This window comes from Rhagoletis zephyria, unplaced genomic scaffold, assembly GCF_001687245.7.
Source record: "Rhagoletis zephyria isolate East Lansing unplaced genomic scaffold, Rhagoletis_zephyria_1.1 Rzeph_scaffold_00163, whole genome shotgun sequence".
Classification (NCBI taxonomy): domain Eukaryota; kingdom Metazoa; phylum Arthropoda; class Insecta; order Diptera; family Tephritidae; genus Rhagoletis; species Rhagoletis zephyria.
Genome location: NW_016157247.1, coordinates 226,774 through 252,087, shown reverse-complemented (window position 1 = coordinate 252,087; position 25,314 = coordinate 226,774). Strand labels below are relative to the sequence as shown.

The 25,314-nt window shown below is 33.7% G+C and overlaps 1 protein-coding gene across 1 annotated transcript in view; it reads left to right on the top strand.

Annotated features, from left to right (window-relative positions):
• Positions 1 to 22,999, top strand: part of LOC108355504 (uncharacterized) — a 71,721-nt gene extending 48,722 nt beyond the window's left edge. Inside the window, exon 2 of the mRNA XM_017606670.1 lies at positions 22,355 to 22,999. Within this exon, the coding sequence (XP_017462159.1) occupies positions 22,355 to 22,801 (447 nt within the window). The 3' untranslated portion in view covers positions 22,802 to 22,999. The remainder of the gene's footprint in view (positions 1 to 22,354) is intronic.
• The last annotated feature ends 2,315 nt before the right edge of the window (positions 23,000 to 25,314 follow it).

Genomic DNA, 25,314 nt, shown 5'->3' with positions numbered 1-25,314 from the left:
TAGTTCTGCGCTATTCTTGAACTAGCGCGATTTACTGCAGGGAGGCAACAAATAAAGTCACGACCACACCNGGAACCAGTGCAGAACTAGTTCAAAAGTTCTGCAGAGGTGGCAATTTCCACTTCGTAGGACATCGCCATGTAAAAAGAGACAGTTGAAAGCATTGCGATGGGATAGATCGAGAACCAGTACCGCCTCTTAAACGGCTAGTTCTGCGCTATTCTTGAACTAGCGCGATTTACTGCAGGGAGGCAACAAATAAAGTCACGACCACACCTGAAGAGTCTCCTAATGAAACATCGCAGCAATTTGCCCACCGTTGTCGCTTCACTTGACAATTCGAAGGTTTAAAATAACGCACAAGTTTGTTGTCCAGGCTCTTGACAAACACAACGCACCGCTCGCAATTCCTATTCTTTTTATATGTATTTGAAATCAGTCGCACAGCTCACAATTGAAAATTTATAAAAAAAAAAAAATTTGAATAGTATAGGGTTAAAAGTTGACATTTCAGTCGCAGTTCAAAAGAGAGAAATGTCGAAATCACTTCTACCTTGTTATGCCTTGATTGAACCTAAAATAGCGATATGAGCAAGGTGTATTAAACAAGGTGTGATTGACAACTCAGTGCGGCTCTCTTTTAAGGTACTATAATGTCAAAAAGTATAAACAAACGAATTAACCCTTAATGATGCATGTATCTTGTCAGCACTGATTCCCGAGGCTTTTATTTTGATTATAGTTTTGTTTTACTTACATTACCTGGAATATATATATTTGGTCAATAAAATAAAACAAATTGTTTATAAAACCGTTTTAGCAATTTTCTTGCTTTTAATTGTCCAAGTTTTATGTTTTTGTGCGTTTATTTTTATATTTAAATTTTTTATCCTAAACATTATTCGACACTTATAAAAGTATGATTTTACATTTTTTCCAATTTGATATGAGAGCTTAACTCTAACAATTTTGAAATTAAATTTTTTTTATGCGAAACAGTTTGGGTATAAATGAGCTCGTTTGAAAGTGCTTGACTCGGACGGACAACAAATGAAATCACTTTCCTTGAAGTGGTTTTCACAAACGCGATATGAATCACGTAGTACAACAACACATCGCTGCCGTCTTAACTCGCAACTAGGTGGTTTAACACATCGCACTATTTTCGTGTCCTGACTTCTATTGCACACAGCGCACCGTTCAAAAGTTTTGCTCCGTTTCATCTTGGTTTCCTTATATTAAATATTTAAGCAAAGTCGAACATATGTACTTATTACCACGGTATATGTTTTAACAATTTCCCGTTTATTAAGAAAATGTGTTGCTTGAAAAATGTTTGTGTACATTTGTTTTAAACAAATCCAAATTTGAAAAAAAAATATTTTCAAATGGGTTAACAATTCATTTCAGTTTGACATTATAGCCTCTTTCTTATGAGAGCAATGTCAAAATCAATCACACTTTGTTGAATACATTTTGGATATGAGCACTTTAAATAGACTTTTCTCCAAAGGTATTTTTGTGCTTGAAATTTTTGTTTAATTTCCCTTATTTTCAATTTCCATTATTTCAGCATTCATTAAATTAATGTATGTATGTAAATATTCACATGCATATAGGCAAATAATATATATATGTACAATTAAACCAAATTCAAAAAAAAATTTATTCTATGTACTTTTGCAAATATCTCATTAAGGGCCAATTTCATATGAAAATGCACTTACGTTTAATTTTTAACTGACTTCCAAAAAAGGAGCAGGTATCAGTTCGTCGGAATATTTTTTTATTTTTATTTTATTTCTTTTTTATTTTTATGTATGTTACCGCATAACTTTGGACCACGTCAACCGATTTCGGAAAGGTAGTGTCTCAGAGGTGGTCCCGTACTAATCTGGTTAAGGTCCGATTAGTGGATCATGAGATATATATATATATATATTTTCATATATGAGAGTTTAAGTCGGTTTTTTTGCTAAAAATTTTACTTGTGGATTGTTATTCACAGTGTGACCGGTATATGCTCATACAAAAACTAAGTAGTTTTTATTAATCAAAGCTATATTTGGACAAGTTGAAAGGATCACGAATTATAACATGAAGTATAAAAATTGGGTTTAAAAGTGAGTTACTCTATTTTATGGCTTTTGTTTTCCACAAAACGCTTAACTTAGACTGTTGCTTATGTCTATTTATTTGCTTTTAAGAATTTTCAATAAAAATACAGTTCATTCTCTTAAAAAACCCGTAAACACCGAAGTTTAAGACCTTGTAGAAACTTTCTTCTCAGAAGTGTTCGAATTTTTTGAGTACAGAGTTTCATATTCCATCAACTTTAGTCCGACAGTGTGTAAGTTTGAAGTGGATAAAAGTTACCGTTGATGTTTTAGATTTTTTTGTTGACGCATTTGCTTCCATATAACGAATAAACTCTATTTATTTGTGTATGGAAGAAAACCTCCACATCTTCGACATCCGACACTTCTGAAAAAAGTTCAAAAGTTTGGATGAAAATTTGTTGCATGTTTTGTAGTTTTCTTCAAAGTTTTAAACCTGGGGTTCGTTAGAGAATCAAGTGTGTTACAACTGAAAATTCTAAAAGATAAATAAATATACATAAGTATCAAAATATATCACTTTGAAGTTCCGTGGTATAAATATGGCCGATACTGTATTTTTAAAATTACCATTATTCAACCACTGTCCATACATATTGCATACTTACGCTACGCATGCATTATCTACCCATTTCCAACTTATCTTCTAATGCCACTAAAGACTTCTTTGCTTCCGAATATGAGCCGTCATCGTTTCGCCAACAGTTACCAAGTGGCGAAACGAACGAACTCAATGAGGTACAACCAAACTCGCTATCGTCTATCCGTGCTAGCCAACTTTGTTGTTGCTTTCACATGCAACATTTTTCGTGAGCGACCGGAACTCAAACATAGCAAGCAGCGAAGTGGCCAATCGATGACGGCTATTATTTTAAGTAGGGATGTGCCGGATAGAGATTTTGCCAGATAACCGGATACCATGTAAATAAGAGCCGGATTCGGATATCTGATGCGATATCAGGTAGACTGTTACCTTTAATAAATTTCACAATATTGTTATATTGTGTTTTTTGTTTAGCTGCTTTTTCGAGCTGAACTATTCAATACAGAATACAAAATTTCTCCCCTGAAATCCAAGTTATAAAATAATCCTGTATTAAAAATATAACTTTTTCGACTGCAAGCCTGACAAAGACAAAAGATAAAAAAGCTTGGGCTGCGCTAAGCAAAAAAAACGAGTTGATGTATTTTTACGGAAAAACTAGAAAATACCCGGCTTGCTTCACCGTGCCTTAAACGTATTTTTGTGTTGTTTGATACCCGTATTGTTATATTTCATTCATGAAAATTTTCAACAGGTGGCAACCCTCCTCAAAAATATTTTCGGTAGTAAACTTTCCTAAGCCTCTTAATTTGGATACCCATATTACATTATTCAATTTATCTTATCAATTAAACTCCAAGAAAAATATTTTGGGGTGTGAGTTAGCCTTCTTAAAACTCTTTCTTTTGATAGCCATATTGCAAAATTTACTTCATCTTATCAATTAACTTCAACTGCAATATTCAAACGGATGGCAACTCTCTTTTTTTCTATATTTTAAGTTAGACCTCTAGCAATACATCGGTGGAAACTGTATTCAATTCCATGTATTAGTTTTCGAGTGATGCGCGTACAAACATACAGACAGACAGACAGACAAAAATTCTAAAATTTGTTGATTTGGCTTCTATTTCTCTAATAAAGACCCACCATATTAATTTTTCCTTAAAATCTATAATGCACAGATATCCGCCTGTTACAATTTTATTATATATCGACTGCTGAGTGGAAGATCGACCTATCTCGGCAGCCAGTTCGAAAACGCCCTATCTCAAAAAAGTTTACAAGAACGCCCTATTTCAGAATTTTGCTGAAAAACACTCTATCTCAGAATTTGGTTGAAGAACGCCCTATTTCAGAATACGATTCAAAAATGCCCTATCTCACTTCAAAATGTATTGAAAATGTGCTGATATGGGGCGTTTTTGAATCAGCAGCTGAGATAGGGCGTTTTTGAAACGAATTCTGAAATAGGGCGTTCTTCAATAAAATTCTGAAATAGGACGTTTTTGAACTGGCTGCCGAGATAGGTCGATCTTCCACTCAGCAGTCGATATATAGATGTGATGAAAATCTATTACGCATGCTAACTAGGGATGCCAAAATATGAGGAAAATTGTGGTCCCGGGATTTCGGTATACTTTTGAAGTAATCCCGAGATCTCGGGACTTATCCCGGGATTCACATTGATTCATAACTTTTATGAATATGAGTAAAAGTTCAATATCAGAAAGCATTTGAACGTACCATGAAATAAAATTATTTAAAATTTATGATAAACTGATTGTAAAACTCACATATCGCTAGCTTCGAGTGAAAAGTTGCTAACTTCACTGAAAAATCCTATTTTTATACATGAGGCTAGATAAATTAAAAATGCATCGTTTCAAAAAGGGTAAAGGTCCTTGTTTTATGTTTCATATTCAATGAAAGAAAAATTTGCTTAGTCCAAGAAAAGCTCCGAAAATTCGATAAGGCCAAAATGTTTCGAAATCTTTTAATAAAGATCGAATCCCTCTGATTCGTATGGAGTTTTACTTTTCTCTAAACAGGCAAAATGTTATATTCAAAGTTTTTCGAATTACTTGAAGAAAATGGCTATGCGAAGTTTTTTCCTCTCCTGTACAATTTTTGAATTGGGACTTAACAGCTTGCCACTCTACGCTAGCGATATTTATTAAATCAAACAAATTTTAAAGTAAAACATTTTTTAAATTGTATTTAAAAAACCATGTGATCGAGGACCGTATACACCACAAATAGCAATGTAAATACCAGGTACTTTTGAAAGTAATAATTAACAACAAAAAAAACATTAAACAAAAATATAAAAAAACAATTTCTCTAAACATATTCTTCTCTATAAAGAAATGGCGAATGGAGAATGTTTTGTCATTTTTTTCGCAATTTACTAGAAATTTTGAGGGTGGTGTACGAGTCAAAAGGATTTCAGAATCGGATTCAGCGGTTCGAAATACATGTTGGTAGTTGGGTCTGGTTAAAAACACACACCCCCTATTTTTGTTTTTGAGTAGATTGATGTAAAAATTATCTAACTTTTCTTTAAACTCTCTATTTCGTTTACATTAGTAACGCTATGAGTTCATTCATTTAAATCTTCTTCAAAAAAGGCTCAGACTGCAATTGAAAAGTACAGTTTCAAGCTTTTGGTTAATTGCAGTCAAAACGGCAATTTACAAAAATCATACCGGGATCCCGAAATCCTAGGATTGGCATCGTATCGTCCCGTTGTTGCAATATTTTGTGACCCAGGTTTCAAAACTCGTTTTTTTCTGGCATCAATAAAGCTAAACAGTGAGTGAAGCTTCTATTGAAGAAGAATGAAGTATCTCTGCACACCACCTTCCTCAGTGAACTCAAAAAATGGGGTTTAGTACAGCGGGTAGCATTTATGTAAAACGATTTAAGCAAGACCCAAATCTTCTGATGAAAGCATAATGATTTCGTATATAAGTAAGCTTAAAATTTAAAATATTGAGCTATTAATTGATTTTCAATTCAAATTTAAAATCGCCTCGCGTGCAAGTTTCCAGATAATTGCTAACTTTTGCATTCCTTTGTGGTATATTCTCTCTTAGTTGCACAAGAAGCAGCTCCCATTATTTTAAATGGAAGCAACTGAGATTTACTTTCGCTTTAAATCAATTTGATTTAATTTTTGTTTATTGTTATTTTATTGCTGTTTGTTATTAGTGGTGGGGCATGCATACAAACCGTTTAGTATTCATGGCGAGATTTGGATGAGAATTCTTGTATTTACTTACCGCTGCTGGTTGGACTGACGACTCTTAAGACGTGTTAACCATTGTTGTGCGTAGAGTACCGTAGAGTACAATATGCGAGTAAATAAATTTTGAATATTTAACATACTGAATTTTAATTAGAAGCGTGAAAGCAGAAATTGCAGAAAACCAAAAGCACTTTGGAAGCAGGCAGAGTAAAACTGAGTATAAATACATAAGTAGAGGAGAAGCGGCAAATAAAGAAAGTGTTTGTCGCTTTCTACAAACTTTAAACTAATGTACAACACAAATCTCATAGCAAGAATTTATTAAGGGAATAATTAGTATGTACAAGGGTTGCTACTTAAGCTCCCTATATATCGTCACCTGAAATGCAAAATAACGTATCAACATCGTCACTGAAATGCAAAAAGTGGTATCTTATAAAAAATTCAAAATTCACTTTTTGATTGCTATGAAGAATTTTTTCGAATTACAACTCCCCACATCGTTTTATGAAAAAAAAAAATTAGTCACGACTTTTTCCATTTCAGTGACGATGTTGTTACGTTATTTTGCATTTCAGGTGACGATATGTAGTTCAAAGCGAGCGTGAACGTGAATCTTTGGTGAACATTCACAAATTCACAGAGGTAAAAATTCCATTCGCATTCTTTTGCACACATCAAAATGAATCTATATACAACAAATTCATGGGTGTAATTTGTAATGTTCCGTGGTGAATACGTAAACTTGTATGCGAGCGAATGCTTTACGTACACACTAGGGATGTTGCGAATATGGATTTTAGACATCCGTGTGTGTAAATTAGGTGACTTTGGTAAATAAAAATGGAAAGGTTAGTAAGTTTTAATAATCTCCCTTATCTTAAGTTTCGCCCGAACATTTGTATTCCGCCCATAGTAAGTACATGAAAACCAAAAGTGAAAAGTGAAACGGTTCGGGAAAAATTAAACTCATGGTAAGACTGAATGTGTTTTTTAGTACTTGAATTTAAAAATTGGAAGATTATATGTAATAAAAACTTTTTAAAGGGTCGTAAATTAAACATGCGCCACTATATAACTACTCGTTTTAGGCGAAAAACTTGAAAAACTTGAAGCGTGACAAAATTGTAAGTTCATTCAGATTGACACTGCACCAGTTGAGAGGACTTTCAGTTATATTTATTTATTTTTATTGTGGTGCAATAATTACTTTCTGAGAATTTCGTCGGGGCCGCAAATGTCGGATGTATCCTACTGACTTTCATCTTCACAATGTAGCATCATGGCACGATCGTTGTTTAAACACCGTTGTTCTCCAAAGAATTCTTCATTTTCATTATTTTAGTTGTTTCGGAATTTGGGGAACCTGTCACGCCATCAGCGTTTTTCGATTTTAGTTTTTGTAATTCATTTTTAATGGTTTCTTCTGTGACGTGTTATCAGTGCACTTGCATAATATTCTAGGGACCAAAAGTAACAGTTATTTTTTATGAGTTAAATTCGGCCTAATATTTTTATTTCCGAAATAAACGTCCTTTCTGGATAATACAGGAACTGCTTATCCAAATTAAACAAATTTGGTATCATATGAAAGAGGACTGAAATAGCTTTTAAACAGAAAGAAACGAACGAAGATTACCACCTCGATTTATAATATTTTTATTTTTATTTATAAATAATAAAGCAATTCATATAAATACATACCTAACCTAAGGCTTGTTCTATGGTTATTAATTAAAATTTTTTATTGAAATATTTTTCAATATGTGGCTTTCCTCGTTTAGATATTTCAGTTGTAAAGCTATCTAAGACCTTTTTCATTTGATACCAAACTTGTTTAATTTAGTTAAGCGATTTGTTTATTATGCGATTTTTTAGCCACTCAAAACTTGCACTTATTTTAGATAAAAATTTGTGGAATTTTTCTAAGTTCTGATATACATATATAGTTTTTGTTAAAGCAGGAACCATATTTTTATAAATAATTTGACCGCCACTGTACACAACGTCGTTTAAAGTACAAAACCGCGTATCGTGGTTCTGCAATGCCTCGTAACTGACATTTGTGCCAAAAATTAAATTTTCTCACCCGAAGCTCCTGACATCAAGCCTTATCTATTTGTACCCAAATATCGATATTTAGATATAAAAGTTAGATATAATTAAGGATAAAAGAGAGAACCGTGTTGAAATAAAATTTTGGCAACTCACATAAGAGGTTTAGCATTCTCTTGATACGTGGTTTTGTACTTTAAGCACAAGCAAGTATACGAGCAATTCTCAACGAGTTGATATCAAAAATAAAAATTAAGTTTTTGCCAAAATTTCGCACTAAGCACTAAGAAATTGTTTGTTTATATTGTAAAAAAAAAACACGCCGAAGCACTTAAAGAAGAATTTATGTATGAAATTCGTTAACTGAAAAGTACACATATTTAGCATTGTTATTGCATTCTCTAGCCCTCTTCATATAAACAATAAATATTACAAGTGTGCGGAATATCTTAGTAGTAAACTTTATAATTGAAAAGTGGGTACATTAAAAAAGCCGACAATTAGTCAGTACGCATGTATGGATATAAACGCAAACATTAGTGATTTTAAAAAATGCTTAGTACTTATGTACAGACAATTTACATAAACAATTAACCAACCGCGAATACTTGCAAGTGGCTAATAGTTGCTAAGCCAGACTAAGATAAGGGAAGGCAGAAATATAGGCGCTCAGTGGCTTTTTCTTTTTTCAATAGAATTGTACAAAATATTATCTTTTTATTTTCCATTTATTTCTACATTTTAATTAGTTATATTTTTTTTTTTGCTTTTTACTCTTTGCATCCATAGTTTCTACACAATCTTTGACTTTTGGTCTTCTTCAAAACCCACACCTGTCGCCAGCTAGACAAAATTTAAAAGTACATAAATTAATAAAAATAACAATATGGAGAAATGCTAAGTCTAAAAATATAGAAACCCTGCTACCAGCGGGTTTATCGACATATGTATTCCTAATGATCGGCTCTTGTGTTGATCTTCTATTTTTTATGCTGCGCTTCTGGCTTGTAGCTGATGGCATGAATAATAATGTAAGAAATGTGTAAATAAAATTTCATTAAACTTAGAATTTCTGCAAACATCCATATCTAAGTTTGTAAATCTGAATAAACATGTGCACATTAATTTATATATTTGTATGTAAGTTTACTTATACCCTGCGGGGACGTCTCGAACCGAATTTCTAGTTCTGTATTAGATCTTTTTCGCCAAAATCGAACTAGTCCGATAGTAACTAGATCACCATCAGTTCAAGAGAGAAATGTGGTACTTTTACAAAAATATTTTTTTTACATTTAAAACTAAATATGTAGCACATATCACACTTTCTCCAAAAAATTGTATATGTATCATATATTATATTATATAAAAATTATATATTGAAATCAAAAAATATTTATAGGTCGCTCAAACTGCTCAAAGTTTACAAAATACACTTCTTCACACGAGTTCCCACACTCCTAGCACTTTACTTTTTTCCTAATTACTTTCTGTATAGCTCAAAATTTTGCTATTAAAATTCATTTAAAGTGAACCAAGTTCCGCTGGTAGGATTGATAATATGAACGGCCTTAATTTACCGCAGAATATGGCAGCTGTTCCTTATTTATCAATTACTTACTAAATTTAATTGCCAAAAATCCCGTTTTTTGACAGAAAATTGCATTCGCCCTTTTTTGTTATAAAATCCAAAAAAAAGAGCCAAATACCGCAAACTGGCAACACTGCTAATCAATAACCACAAGCATCTCTGCACACTCAGCTACAGCCAAAAATAAGTATGTAATGTAATGGTCAGTCAATTTAAATTTCAATTCTTACAATCATTCTTACAAATTTGATTTCTAATTGAAAACACATTTCTTTGAAAATAATTAAAAATCGCAGCCCTAGGAAAATTAATAGGACTCTTTGTTCGTCTGCCGATGTTAAAACTGATTCGAAACTATAGTAATAGGGATGCAGAGCAAACTGGATCCCATCTGTCGAACTTAGGACTAGTTCGGAAATATCGAAAAGGGGATGCAGCGGAGGCAATCGGCACTTCGTAGCACATCGTAATTTTAAATTCGCCAGTTGCTAGCATGCAAAAGAGAATTACCGCGTACTAGTCATGATTTCAAATTCTCTAATAATGAACCAATTCGACACTAGTATGTTTCTCCATAGGGTGGTCACCATCAATGACGATTGGTATCGCCAATTTGCAAACACTCTATCACTCTTTGCTATTTGCTGTATTTATTTGTTAATACAAGCCAATTTTTTTAAATATTTGAAAAATTTTGTGTCGCATACATTCATACATACATATACAATACCCTGTAGGGAAACCACGGACTGGTGAACCAAATTTATAGTTCCGTACTAGACCTTTATCGCCAAAAACGAACCAGTCCGATACTAACTAGATCGCAACCAGTTCAAAAGAAGCAAGAAGTAGTACTTTTAAAAAACAATTTAATAGAAAAAGGGATGCCGAACGAACTAGATCTCATATGGCGAATTTTGAACTAGTTCGGAAATACCGAAAAGGGATGCAGCGGCTGGCTTTTTTACTTTAAATAGAATTTTGCTTGGTGGCTTTTTCGTTCAAATACGCTTTTAGTCTGCACTTCGCAGATGCTTTTTCATAGTTTGGTAATACAAAACTAATATTTGTGTTAACATCTTAAAATTATGGCACCTTCTGGAACATAACCAATAACAGTCAGCACCTCTGCAAATTCAGCTACAACGTGTTCTCAATGCCCAATTTGATTTACATTCACTCAAATAAATTTGATTTCAGATTAAAAACACATGTCTCTAGAAATAATTAAAAATTACTACCATGGTAAAACCAAAAAGATTGTTTGAAAACATCTTGTTACTTTTTTTGTCTGTCGATTCTACAACTGGGTCGGAACTATAGAAAAGGCAATGCATCGGGGGACAATTTCCCATTCCTATGACATCGCCGTGTTAAATTCGCCAGTTATTTGCATGCAAAAGAGATTTATCGCGAACTCGTAGTGGGTGTACTAGAAGTGCACCAGTTCAGAACTTGAGATTTTCCCCACAGGGTATGTATAGTCGGTTGAAAGTAAATATGTGCGTATTTTTTAGTTTGTTTGCGCTGTGGCTTTTGTGCGACGCTGCGCATGCGCTTTGCGGTAAATGAAGTTACAACGACCTTGCGTGAAGCTTCAGTCAACGTTTGACTTTGGCGCGCGCCTCACGTTAGATTTCGCATTGACGACAATTAATGTTTGATTGATTTTAGGAAGACAACAAAATACCAGTAGCACACATAAAAGGACGCGGGAATTATTTAAAAGAAGTGAACCAATTATAAAAACATTTTTCCGAAAAAAACGTTACAGTGTTATAGAAAAAAAACACAAAATATCTTGGAAAAATGGTATGAATATATTATTTATGTTAGTATTTAATAAATAGTGCAAGTTACGTACTTAACCCAGTAAAAATAAATAAAATATTTGGCGCCTAAACATTTGCTAGTGTTTAGCGGTACTTCACTTCTGATTTCCGGTGTGCGCCTTAAAGTTATCACGCCGAAGGACGGCTGTTATTAGAAAAAAAAAAGTGAAGTGTTGCTCGGAGCAGGGTTCGAACCCTGGGCCTACCGAGTGGTAGTAAGCGCCGCTAACAACTCGACCACGGCGGGCGCAATCGAATACCGTTTCGTAGATGCTGCCGAAGCTGTAAAATCTACATATGTACTTAATGCCCACGTTCTTCAAAGCTGACAAAACTCAAATTTGATATTTTTGAAAGTATGCACTTAAAATTTACACAAAGCTTTTATTTATCTCTCAGCAAAAGCTAGAGCAAATTTTTGTTATAATTTGTTGATAAGAGATAGTTTTTCACATTTTCTGACGAACGTGTAATTTTGAGTTGTGTCCCGTTTGGAGTAGGGATGCAAAAAAACATCGATGCATCGGAAATATCGATGTTTTCTATTCGATGTATCGAATTAAACCGATGTTTTGGACCTTCTGATATACATCGATATATAGATGTACTTTTTTCGATGCATCTGCTTTTGTGTGTACAGACTAAAATTATTGTGTATGCTTTCAAACTCTTCGCTGTGGCAACTATTCTAAATGTGGATTTTCACTATTTATGCACTATTAGAATATACACATACATATTTTATTACTATTATGCAAAATGTTATTGCACTAATAAATTGCAGCTTTTTTAGTAGAAACGTTTAGTGCCAAAATACCATCTACAATATCATATTAATTGATAAGATATTGACACTCTAAAACTATTTGGAAATTTGGACCAACATAGTGAAATAATATAAAGTGTGCCAGCCAGCTTTATGTAAGCTTATTTAAAAGCACAATTTTAGTTTCGTAATTTTTTTCAATTCTGGCATTAACCCTTGGTTTTGTTGCATACCTCTGCCCGATTTCGGTTTAGATCCTTATCCTGATGGACTGAAAACACCAGTACTGCAACGTTATGTGTACTTATGCACAAGCGGCAAGAATTTATTGGCATTTTTCAATTGTTCAAATCAAAAAACTTCATAATTCCTCAATCAAAAGGGTTAACATAAAAGTCAAATAAAAAAAAAAAATATGATAATAAATTGCCAAATATGTGTACCGAAATAGAATGTCATTGCTAGCTGGCACACTTTATATTAGTGGGATTCATGAAACGTCGCAAAGTTGTTTCAAATGTCGCATTTGACGCAAAATTTGCCACCTTGCGACGCAGCTAATTACTTTTGTATGGGAACTTTCTTGCGACAAAATTGCGACATTGCCATAGTATTTGAGCTGGCAATCATTGCAAAGTCAAAGTCGCGAAACACATATTTTTTTATTGTCTTCAAAAGTATCAATTAAGGCTGCTTCGAAATATAATTGTAAAAACTTTTCTTTTTCTTTAAAGCGCGGCATTTTTAAAAAATTTTACATTTGCAATCCGGAGTTGCGATAGGTCGTTCATACAACCCTGTTCGCAACATTGCCATTTCGCCAAAAATGCCACTTTGGGACGTTTTACGAATCGCACTAATATTTCATTATGCTTATAAACATTTAGCAATTGTCGCCACCTCCGTACCTTCCGAAAATTTTTTTCGAAGGCTTTTCAAAAGAACAGAGAAAACTCTTTAAATTAATTAATACATTTCACTGTGAGTTATACACTTATCGAAGTTACGATTGTTTCATTTTCTTGCTGTATATTTTTAATTGTAATATACTGTTGATGTTTTCATTCGATGCATCGAATATATCGATGTTTTCATACGATACACCGATATCCATCGATGGTATATTTCGACGTATCGAATCGAAAAAAACATCGATGTATTTTTTGACTTGCATCCCTAGTTTGAAGATCGCATGCAATATGTATGTACGAAGAGGAGGACACAGTTTCTCATAATATGAATGCTTACAAGATTATTGAGGATTTTTCTTGGGATAAATCAAGGAAAAAATTAACAACCACGCCCCCTAAAATATTGTTAAGTTAAGGAGGGCGTGCTTTTTGTTCGACTTCAACATGGCGCTTGAAAAGGCTAAGAGGAATGTGTATACCAAATTCGACAATCAGTGAAATAGTTTTTGGGATACATACACTTATTTGATGTCTGTATGGCCAATTTTCAAAAAATTTTGTGAAAAAGCATTTTTTTCGCTAAAGACAATTTTAAGTAAATATTAACGAATTCTTTAGCAACACTATGCAAAAGATCTGAAAATCGAGTACATAAACACAAATAAACTCTAGGCCGCACTTACGACAAAAATTGGCCAACTTCGACAATTTTTATCCTATTTTAAAAAGTCGACCATTTGTTCGGTAACAACGATTTTACAATAATAGGTCATAGGTTTGACCACTTTCATAGACATTTGTATTTTTTATAATTGCGATGGTGAACATGGAAAAATTAAGAAAAATAATTTTTACAAAAATTTGCTCGATGAAACTTCATACTCTGCCAATTAATCTTTACACATCTAACTTGGAGGAGTTCCTCTGTCAAATACTTAGCTTATATGTGAGCCCAAAGCTTACATATTTAATTTTAATAAAGAACTTCGCTTCTTATTCATCTACCTAAACCGTTTGTCGGTTTGGTTGTAGGGTAAAATACTTTGCTAATTGCCTCTCTCCTGTGCAGAGTTATGTCAGTTGTTCACGAGCTCGTGGGCGCCCTTGCTTTCGTTGCCCACCAATGAATGTCCAGTCGAGCGTTATCTAAATCCTCGTTTGTTCTAGGACGTATCTGAAAGGTCCTTCCCAACGTGCTCTATACATGTAGCTATATTAGTTTTGTATAGATCCAAATAGCGGCGTCGTAGAGACATCTTCGTTCGTAAAATCGAAAAGCGACTTTCAAAATGAAGAAAAGGTGGTGTGTGCCTATTTGCTTACCTATCTAAGGTCTTTGTGACGAACTTGAAAATCCGGTCAATGGTGGACTCGCCATATCTGAAGCCACACTGATAAAGTTCAATCAGTTGGTTCGTATAGGGCTTCACTGTTTCACACAGTATCGTCTATAGGACCTCTTGAGAAAACCCCACCCCGGGTTAATTAGCGCACGTAGTAAGATCTTCCTTAACTGGCCAGGTGCCAAAATATATATGCAAGTTTCTATGAAAAAGTTTGGTTATTCAGAAAGTGTCATAACGCGTACTATATAAAGTTACTTGTATGTAATAGGCGATTTGCAACAACCGGAATTTAGAGCATCTTGTGAACCCCCTGTACTTTTCCGCCATTTTTTGTGGTTCATTTAACGAAAAATCAAAAAAAAAGTTTTGCACTCAGCGTTACGTAAAAAGCATCAACAATTTTTTTCGCTTGCGTAATATCTATGTATGTACTACAATGCTCAATTGAAATGACAAAGCAGTTGTCCTCTAAAAGCATTGCAGAGACTTTGAATAGATTTTACATATAGTTACATACATACTACATTCACGATAACATAAATAAAGATGATCAGCAAAATTCATAAAAACATAAATAGTAAATGATTTTGAAAGCTGTATGAAGGGAAATACTGTATGCTAACTTTTTTTTTTTGTATTGAAAATTTATTATACCTTTATACGTAACAAGCTGAGCATATTTTTAAGAAATAATAAGTAGGTCATTTCAACTGTGAAATGGCATTCCACGAAAAAAGGTATATTTCATCGCCAGACTAATTACTATTTCGGACGATTTTTTCAGCAGAAATGTATTTTAAATATAAAATTATCACATCGAATTTTCAATTTACTTTATAAATTTTTTACAAGAACAACGAAAATTCAACTAACGTTCTTTCATGTGTACATAATCTAGCATAGAAATCGATATTTGAATCAAATGTATTTAAGTACAGTTGAGGTCAAGTATAACGAACTTTCGAAATAAAAAATTTTCGGTTTAACGAATCATTAAAATTATCTCATTGATGTTTCTATATTACATACGAACCCAAACTTTTTTTATTATTCCATATAATGGACGCTGATTAAGTTTTTAGCTGAAAGTTCGAGTTCTTTGCAAAAGCAAACGTTTCCTTAAGTCAACGGTAGTTTAACTGAGTTTGGTTTAACGTCAAGTTAAAAAGCGGATGCGAATTGAAATAAATTGTAAACAAAAAAATCAATAAAATGTTCGCTGTCATTGAATTAAACACAATATGTATTTTTTTAACTGAATGCATTTAGTTATTTAATTGAAACTATCGGGGTATTATAGGTAATTAAAACAAAAAACATACGATTTCTTATATTGGACGTCTACTAATTATATACTTTTTATAACAACAACAAATTAACTAAGCATTAGCTATCATTTTCATCTCTGGACACCAACGAGAACCATAATTGGAGTATTTGAGTTTCACGATTTTGTTATCGATATTTTTATCGACTTTGTATCGACATTTTTATAGATTTTGTTATCGATATTTTTGTCGATTTTGTTACCGATATTTTTTATCGATTTTGACATCGATATTTTTATCATCGATTTTTATTGATGTTTTTAGCGATTTTGTTATCGATATTTTTTATCGATATCTTTATCGATTTTGTTGTAGATATTTTTATGGATTTTATTATGGATATTTTTATCGACTTTGTTTTTGAAATTTTTATCAATTTTGCTATCTTTATTTTTTATCGAATTGGTTATCGATATTTTTATTGATGTTACTATCCTATATTGTTATCGATTCCCATGATGTCACATCATATGACAGAACATCACATGATATCACATCATTTGGCATGACATGACATCCTATCACATCACTTCACATCAAATCACCAGAAATCACATTACATTGCATCGCATTACCTGACATCAAATCTCATAGCCTCTTATTACGTTATCGAAAATATAAAAACAAAGATAAGGACCAAGGTAAGTTTCATTTCTCCAGTGTGGCCCAAGCGCACTTACCTTTTATAACACCCAGTAACTAAGATTTGTGGTAGACTGGGGCTTTCCCTGCAAACAAGCATTTATTTCGGATTTGGCGTAAGTAAGTCCGACCATATTGATAGTGCCTGGCAAATTTTAATTAAAAGGACAGTTACCAATTGGTTAATGTTAATTCTGGAGAATAACAACTAACAATTAATTAGTTGTTAATTTTAGTGCAGAATAACAATTACAAATTCATTAATTGTTAATTGTAGCGGTGATTGTGATTCTCTACAATTAACAATTAACCAGTATTTAATTGGTTTGTGAATTTCATTAAAAATTAACTTTATTCAAATGCCTAATTTATAGGTCAGGGACGTCGATATCACAGCCATCCACATCCAAAGCCCGCGCCGTATTTTTTATTTCATTTATAAGTAGGTTAATGTTAAAAAAAAACAATTAAGTTATTTAATTGCCGTGTGCAATTAACAATTTAATAGCAATTAGTTCAATTGCAATTAAAATTTTAATTGCGCATCGCAATCAATTATCAAGATGATTAAAAAATTAATTGATTAACGCCCAACACTGAGTGGTACATATAGGCGGCAATAAAGAGCAGGAGATTTTTGTTTACAGGCCAGTAATACATTTGGCCGCCTTTTTGAAAAAAAAACAACACACCACTTCACCGCAATATTTCTACCCAGTGAGCTATCAAGGAGTCGTACTATCATAGACTTTGGCTTTGGAGCTTAGCAACCAAAATTAGTCCTAAATACACTTGGGGCCTTATGCATAAAAAGTGAGCTTAAGCTCAGACTCAATTTTTGCACTGAAAGGGTGAGCTCAAGCTCAAGAATTTGTACTGAAAAACGAGTCGGAGCTTAAGCTCACTTTTTATGCATGAGGCCCTTGGTTCTCGTTTTACGCGTTTAGTAAGGATGCATCGATGTTTCCGAAACACCGATAATATCAGTTCAAAATTCCATGTTTGTCATCGAAGTTGAAAATTTTCTAACATCGCTAAATTCACGATATGTCGATTTCAATTTCAAGTATATTTTCAACAGTGGTTTTACTGGAACTATCAGACCTGCTTTGGACTCAACTTACCCATTATTACCCCATTGTAAAATTATAACCGCACCACATATTGCCAAGCTTTAACTGCAGTGGTTGGAATTGAAAAATTTTAATTTTCCTTTAAATTGAACTATGTAGGACTTAGTAAATTGTAAAACAGCTTAAACTAGGCTAATAAAGTTATAGTTTAAAAAACTAAAAACTCGCTCTTATTACAATGTGAACTAAAAAGTGAAAAATAATTTATACAAATACAAACTTCGTTTAAGAGGATAGGAAGTTCCCTGACCTGATTTGATTGAATTTTTAGAAACAAGCTAAAATATGTGGGGTGCTTGATATCAATTGTTTTGAACTTTTCATTCTCAGTTTAGTAATCTTATAAATATTATATTTAAATGTGAAAGTTTGTATGTTTGGATGTTTGGGAAATCATCACGCGGAAACGACTACACGCATTTGCATGAAATTTTGTACGCAGATAGCTTATGGACCAGATTGGCTAATAGGCTAATTTTTAAGAGTTGCCACCTGTTAAAAAAGTTTCATTTATTTAATATGCGGGAACGACTGAATGGATTTGCATGAAAATTTGCACACGGATAGCTTATAACCTAGATTGGAAAATAGGCTACTTTTCTTAAGAGTTGCCACCTGCTTGAAAATGAAATTTTGCTCAAAGATGGTTTATGACCTGGATTAAAAAATATGCTACTTCCTTAACCGGTGTTCCGATCAGAGCGAAATTTAATACACTTACTACGGATTTCGGAAGGATGGTCTTAGACTGAAAGCAAGTCCGATAACTCAAGGCCCCTAGCATACAAATTGGAATTTTCATATTACATACATATCTCTCGAAGTATTTGTGGGAGAGAACTGAAACTTGGTATAGTGATATGTATGTGAAATCAATGTTGCCATTAATCGATTGATGTTTTAATTAGTTAGTTAATTNAAATAGGCTACTTCCTTAACCGGTTTTCCGATCAGAACGGAATTTAGTACACTTACTACGGATTTCGGAAGGATGGTCTTAGACTGAAAGCAAGTCCGATAACTCAAGGCCCCTCCCATACAAATTGGAATTTTCATATTACATACATATCTCTGGAAGTATTTGTGGGAGAGAACTGAAACTTGGTATAGTGATATGTATGTGAAATCAATGTTGGCATTAATCGATTGATGTTTTAATTAGTTAGTTAATTCGATTAAATTCAATCTGATTACAGTTAATCATGATTAATTTTAATCCGACTAAACAGTTAATGGTAACCGCGATTAAAAAATTATTTTTTAATCATTAATTCTTAATTTGATCAAGTAATTTTGGTGATTATTGGTTATGCTGGAATTTCCCTGTGCACACAAAGCAAGTTAATCCGGTATGGCTAAGTCGGGTTTCCTCATCAATCTAAGCAATTTGGTGTGCATTTTCATTAAGATATATACCAACAAACGTTTTACAAACTAGGTTTGTAAAAGTTCCCAGTTTATGTATTACTAATAACAATAATTATTATTTTTTTATATTACGTGCTTTTTATAAGCGTAAAACACAAAATAATTACTATAACTGGTGTTTGGTTTCAAACTCGGACAAACTAGACAAATTAATCAGATTTTATTTTTAATTGGATTAACGATTAATGTTTTAAATTAATTAAACGTAATCGCAGCCAGCGATTAACGATTAAAAAAATGTTATCATTAATCGTACAGTTGATTACGACTAATTAATTTTAATCGTCAAACGCGATTAACATTTTAATCGTTAATTTTTAATCGTTAATCAGATTAACAGTTTGCCAACACTGTGTGAAATCATGTTCATATTCACGGAGAAAAATGGACGTTTTTGGAAAAGAGGCGTAGCACCTCCCATACTGACTGAAAGTTTCATATTGCATATCTCTTCAAATGTTTGGGGTAAAGCACTCAAGCTTGGTATGGAAATACATATGTATGCATGTATGTATGTGAAACTAATACCATACTCATGGAGAAAAATGAGAGTTATTGGAAAAGGTGGTGTGGCAACTCCCATGCAAATTGATTTTTCTATGCTGCATATCTCTGGAGGTGTTTATTGCAGAGGACTGGAACTTGGCACCGAGATGTGTATACAAAATTAATTCCATACTCAAAGAGAAGAATTTGCGTTATTCGAAAAGGGGACATGGTTCCTGCCGTACAAATCTTACTTACTCTTACTGTTTATCTCTAGAGGTGTTCATGGTAGAGTACTGGGACTTGGTACTGGGGTATGTAAAATCAATTCTAAATTCATGGAAGAAGATTAGTTTTATAAGAAAAAGGGGCGTGGCACTTCCAGTACAAATTTACTTTTTCTTGCCACATATCCCTGTTTGTGGAAGACAGAATAAATTTCATTAAATGGAAAAGGGAGAGCCGGGTTCGGCCTTATAATCTAAAGCTCTCTTGAGGCATTTGATACAGTAATGAGAAGTGGTATTTTATGAAGGCCAGGTTAATAAATTTGAGTTGGAAATATTAGAACTCGCCGTGGCACCTCCAAGAAGGTTACACGTTCACGCGTCGTATACCTGGAAACATTTTAAGATGAACTTAGAGGGATCGATATATTTCGTATGCCTAGCGCGCAGACGAGATTTTATAATTTAATAGTTTTAAACGGCCTAAATACCTTGACTCGCTTAAAAAATAACGAGCTATAACGAAATGGGCACAGAAATAAAATCTAACATCATTAAATTATTTTTCCTATTTGTATAAAAGCGCGGGGTGAAACCCGCGGGTATAAGCTAGTATTGAATATTTTCAATAGCAGGACTACAAACTCTAAGAAACACCGCAAGCTTCGTTTTCCGGTAAAATTAATTTTATTGTCAATTACTTTAATCATATTTTTGGTTGGTTTAAAAAGTTTAATTAAATCAAGTTAGGGAACTTTTTATTCCTCTTAAATGAAATCTATATTTCTATAAATTATTTTTCACTCTTTAGTTCACATTGTAAAAAAGCGAGTTTTTAGTTTTTTTTTTTAACCTATAATTTTATTTACATGCGAAATCAATCTTTGGAATTTTCATTTGTACCGTCATCAGGTAACTTTAAAATGGAAATTTTCAGCTCTATTCCCACGCCAATGACAAAACTCAGCGGCTGACTATTGTCTTTACTACTACGCCTAATACTATGCCGCAAATTTGTTTTAAGCTCTCTAAGGGTGACAATTGTCACTGTTATTTTTATGACCTACTAAGTACGCGACAACGGCGAAAGAATGCTTATAATGTGTTTTACGTGCAGTAATGGACACAACAGTCCTACTATTAATTGTGTCAGTGTTGTGGGAATAGGGCTGTTAAATCAATTCCCATATGTACGGTCAAGAGGCTTGTAACTTGGTAATGGAAATTTTGTTGCAACTTTTAGCCACACCATTATTACATAGTTACACCCCAAGCTAATAAAAGCGAGGCAAAAAATTAAACAAATAAATTAAAGACTACAATCTTACTAACTCTGCGTCTTTTCCGTTATTATGGGCATTTTGTTTTAATTTTTTCCGCAAGACGTCAAATTGTTGTCGGCATACGTCAAATCATTGTCATGAAAATAGCCCAGACAGTTTTTCAGATAATTGAAGAAGTGCGCATGTATTGCCGCTGTTATCACAGCATTGCCAGGTGTAAACCGCGTGTTACTGAAATGGCAATAATTGTTACTTGTTGTGCTTAAAGACGCTAAAAGCGAAAAGAGTTTTCGATTGTTAGAGTGTGAAGACAAAGCAGGACCATACTCTTTTTTCCTTCCTGATCTTTTCTTCAGCATTTCTAGTTCAACATAAAGCCCAAGTGCTATTTGACTACCTCCACGAGGTTCTGTGTAACACCATTTTTCGATGGTAACTGGACTTTGAGGAATTTCGTATTTAACGGCCTGTTGACTAAGTTCCTACATTTACTAAGGCCTTCTGACTTTGGTCACTTAGAACTTGAGAATGAATCCGCCCTAGCTATGAGCTCACATCCTGTGCCATCTAATCAGAGTAACAGACTATTTATTGTTACATTCCGTAGAAGTGAGGAGATTTCTCCGCCGTGCGGAAAGTCCTAATTGGAACAAGGTTTTAACAACATTGGGAACATTGGCACTTTTAATATCTAGAAAACAAATAAGGCTAGTTATTTTGCAGCTTGGACTTGGTTTATTTTAGTGACGCTATGGCGGAGCACTGTTTCCACAGGTTTAGCTTTATAATAGGCATGCTGGGGCTCTAATAGCATAATTCGCTCTATCTTTTGACGGTTGTTCATATCAATTAATAGTTCAAAAATCATCGGGTTTCACGTAAAAGTACTTTCCTCCTTTTGAAATGAAGACCACTTTCGCCTTGCTTTGGGAATATAAGCCAGGTCAAGACGAGTCTTATAGATGAACGTAGTAATGGACATAAAATGTCTTATGCTTCTTGACCTTGGCGGGTTAGATGTCAACTGTGTAAACCCAGTAACTTATACAGTTAAAAGGATTTGTAGATACATACATATATTCTTATTTCAGCGTATGATGTTCTCCGGGAGGGAAATGTTTCTAAACTGCAGTGGAAAATAATACAGCTGTATCTGGAGAAACACTGGCTTACCCATTTGCAAAAGTTAAACCGACTTAAACCCGAAAAAGAAACGAAAGAAAAGAAATAATAAAACTTTCCAAGCCTAAGTTCCTCAAGAAAATTAAGTTTATTACGATGAAATTCTAGGCTCTCCTAGTCTGCCATATTTTGAAAACTACAACGTTCAAATAAAAAACAACACTTAATTAACCTATATTTTTATTAGCTATCATTAATCTCGTCCTCGCTTCTCTTTCATTATCACTAAATAGCTCACCAATTATCAAATTGCCGGCGCTATCTTATTTTTGATGGCACACTTTTCCACCACCTCCAGCACACCACTGCCCACAATCGAAGCTCTAGGGCCAGTTGATGCATTGGACTACGCACAACAACCAAACGAAGTGTTGCCAATTCATCCATTACTACTATATCCGATGTCACGGAATTTACAACTGCAGGGACGGGAGCTTGATGATGAGGACAATAACGTAATTTATGTGAAACTATTGAAGCGTAAAGCCTACCACCCAACAAAGCTGCCGCACACCAATGCATTATATGAAGGAAGCAATGTGCCGCGTGAGCTCACCATGAAGGACATTTTCTATGTGAAAGCGCTAGTCAATGGTCAATTTAGTCATCAACGTCTCAAATTATATCGACTACCGGAATTCTATGCGATAAGCGTATTCCACAAGGGAGCAAAACTGTGAAAAGCTGCAAACCAACATACTCGTACATATGTACATACATATATATGTATGTCATCATCATAGTAAATTAAAAATTAATTATAAGCTATATTTCAATGAAACATCTTCAGCTCATTTGTTGAATTTTTATTTTGTAGTGAATTAGAGTTAAGTGCTTATGACTTAAGTATTATTGTGGCTTATTGTGATTGATTTCTTAATTGTTGTTGCGTAGATATACAAATACGGGTACACATACATACCTATAAAACAACAATTGTGTCATTTCATAGACCATGGGTTTAATGAGTTGTGCGGAAAGGTGGGTGTGTTAATTGATAATCGTAATGAAGCCATCAGTCTTCGTGGAGTGAGTGGAAGTAGCCATCGAGTGGACGATGAGTGGCCACAGCCAGGCTTACAAATTTCATTATTTACGTAAATTTTACGCAATGGCCGTAATTGTAAGTGGCTATCAATGAGGTGTAATTAAGCATATTTATTTCGACAACATAATACGGTATTTGTGTAAGTATGTACCGACAAACCAATATATGGCTACCAAAATTGATAATGCTGCCTGCTTCTGTACGTACAAATTAACAACGAAAACAATTAGCTGAACATTAATTTGTTGGGCTTAATTTTTTTGTCATTTTGCTTTCAGCTTCTACCTTTTTTGTTTGTTTTGTTTTTTGTCCATTCATGGTTTCTTTGTTTCCGCTACTTTGTGCGCCGCAGTGTTCCAGCAGCAACGTTGTCAGGTGTTAACAGTAGCCCAATTAATTTATTATTATATGTTTAATTAGCAATTAGTCCTATTATGTGTGTGGAGATGTGGAGGCTACTTTGGGTTGTATGTCGCGAGCTATAACAATTTGTCCGTGGCTTTTGCAGTGATTTATGCTAATTTTTTGCAAGGTTTTGGTGTACTTAATTAATTCAGCGTAGACCGAAAACGGAAGAAGAGGAAGTGGAAAAGTAATAGATTTGAACATACCAGTTTTGGGTTAAATTCTAAAGTTTACAAGAAATCAAATGCTTCTTAAAAATGCCACATTCATTCGGTCACCTAGATAGGCAGCAACTAAGGCTGGGAGTTCTATCCGGATCTTTTTAATATCCGGATAATCCGAATTGTCGAATTTCTGACTAAAAACTCGAAAAGATTACCAAAAAGTTACCAAAAGTATTAAAAGCCCTCTTTCTTTTGACATTAACAATCGGCGTTACTTACACCTTCGAGATTGTATTAAAGTTGCCTAGAAGTTTACATAGGAATATACTTACATGATTTCTGTACCATGTTTCTGTTCATGAATAAATGTCAAAATGACACTGAAGATGGCACAACGCCGAAACCGGTTTGTCTCCAAACCAAATTTGACAAGGGATGACGGAAAATCGTTCCACATTACATCAAATGAAATTGCGATTAAATGGAAATCTTAAAGCGTACAAGTGAACTAAGAAAAATTTATTACTGTAACTGTTTCATGAAGCGAAAAAAGAAATACATATTTTAAAGGAATTAATTTCTAAAATTGTTGGAAGTTACAATTTAATGCATATGCATTAAACACATATAATACGACGAATAATGATTAATCAATAAACTGTGTCAGTATAACACTTTGTGAGGACTTTTCGTACGTTTTAAATTTTACACTTTTGAATGTAAACAAAAATTATATCAGCTGTTCGTCTAACTTGCAAGTTTCTGCAAATTTTCTGTTCGCGTAGTTTTGGATATTTCTCTCTTGTGAGAGAACAGATAACATTCCGCCGGAATTTGGCAGTTGGTTGGTTTTTACTGGAGATTTTAAACGAACGCACCTATTATCCATGATAGCAACCATGGACGCGCCTATTACTTTGTTTATATGGCATCAAACTCGGTATCGAATTAACTCGTGTCAGTGTAGCTCGCTTGAAATGCAAGTGTTTATATGCAACTAAAGAAATGAGCCGATCGAACACGCTTTCAAACCCTCATTTCTTGAAAATAATAAACATGGAAAAATAATAATTAAAGACCCAAGCAGCCATGAAAAAGGATATTAGCTATTAATTTTGTTAGAAAGTTTAGTCTAAATGTAATTTCAAGAACTATTTAAATGTTTTACTTCATACGGAGTTGCATGAAACAAGCTTAACACGATTCAACAACTCGTTAACTCGCATTAAAAATGTGATTTATGGTGGCACGGTTAAAAGTTTCAATTCGATTTAAGAATGTGTTTACATGTGTGTTTCCAAATAACATGGTTGAACTTAGAACGAATTGAAGCATCATATAAACATGGTATATGTCAGCTTCTAGTTGAATTGTTGAACCGGTGACAGGTAATAAGGTCAATGGAAATAAGGTCAATTGACTTTATTTCCCACCCTGGTGCGAAATAAAGTCAATTGACATTATTACCTTTTCAAAAGCGAAATAAAGTCAACAAAAATTTGGAAATAAAGTCATTGACGCTATTTCCTCATTCAAATGGAAATAGCGTCAACAATGCTTAAAGTATGTCGATTCA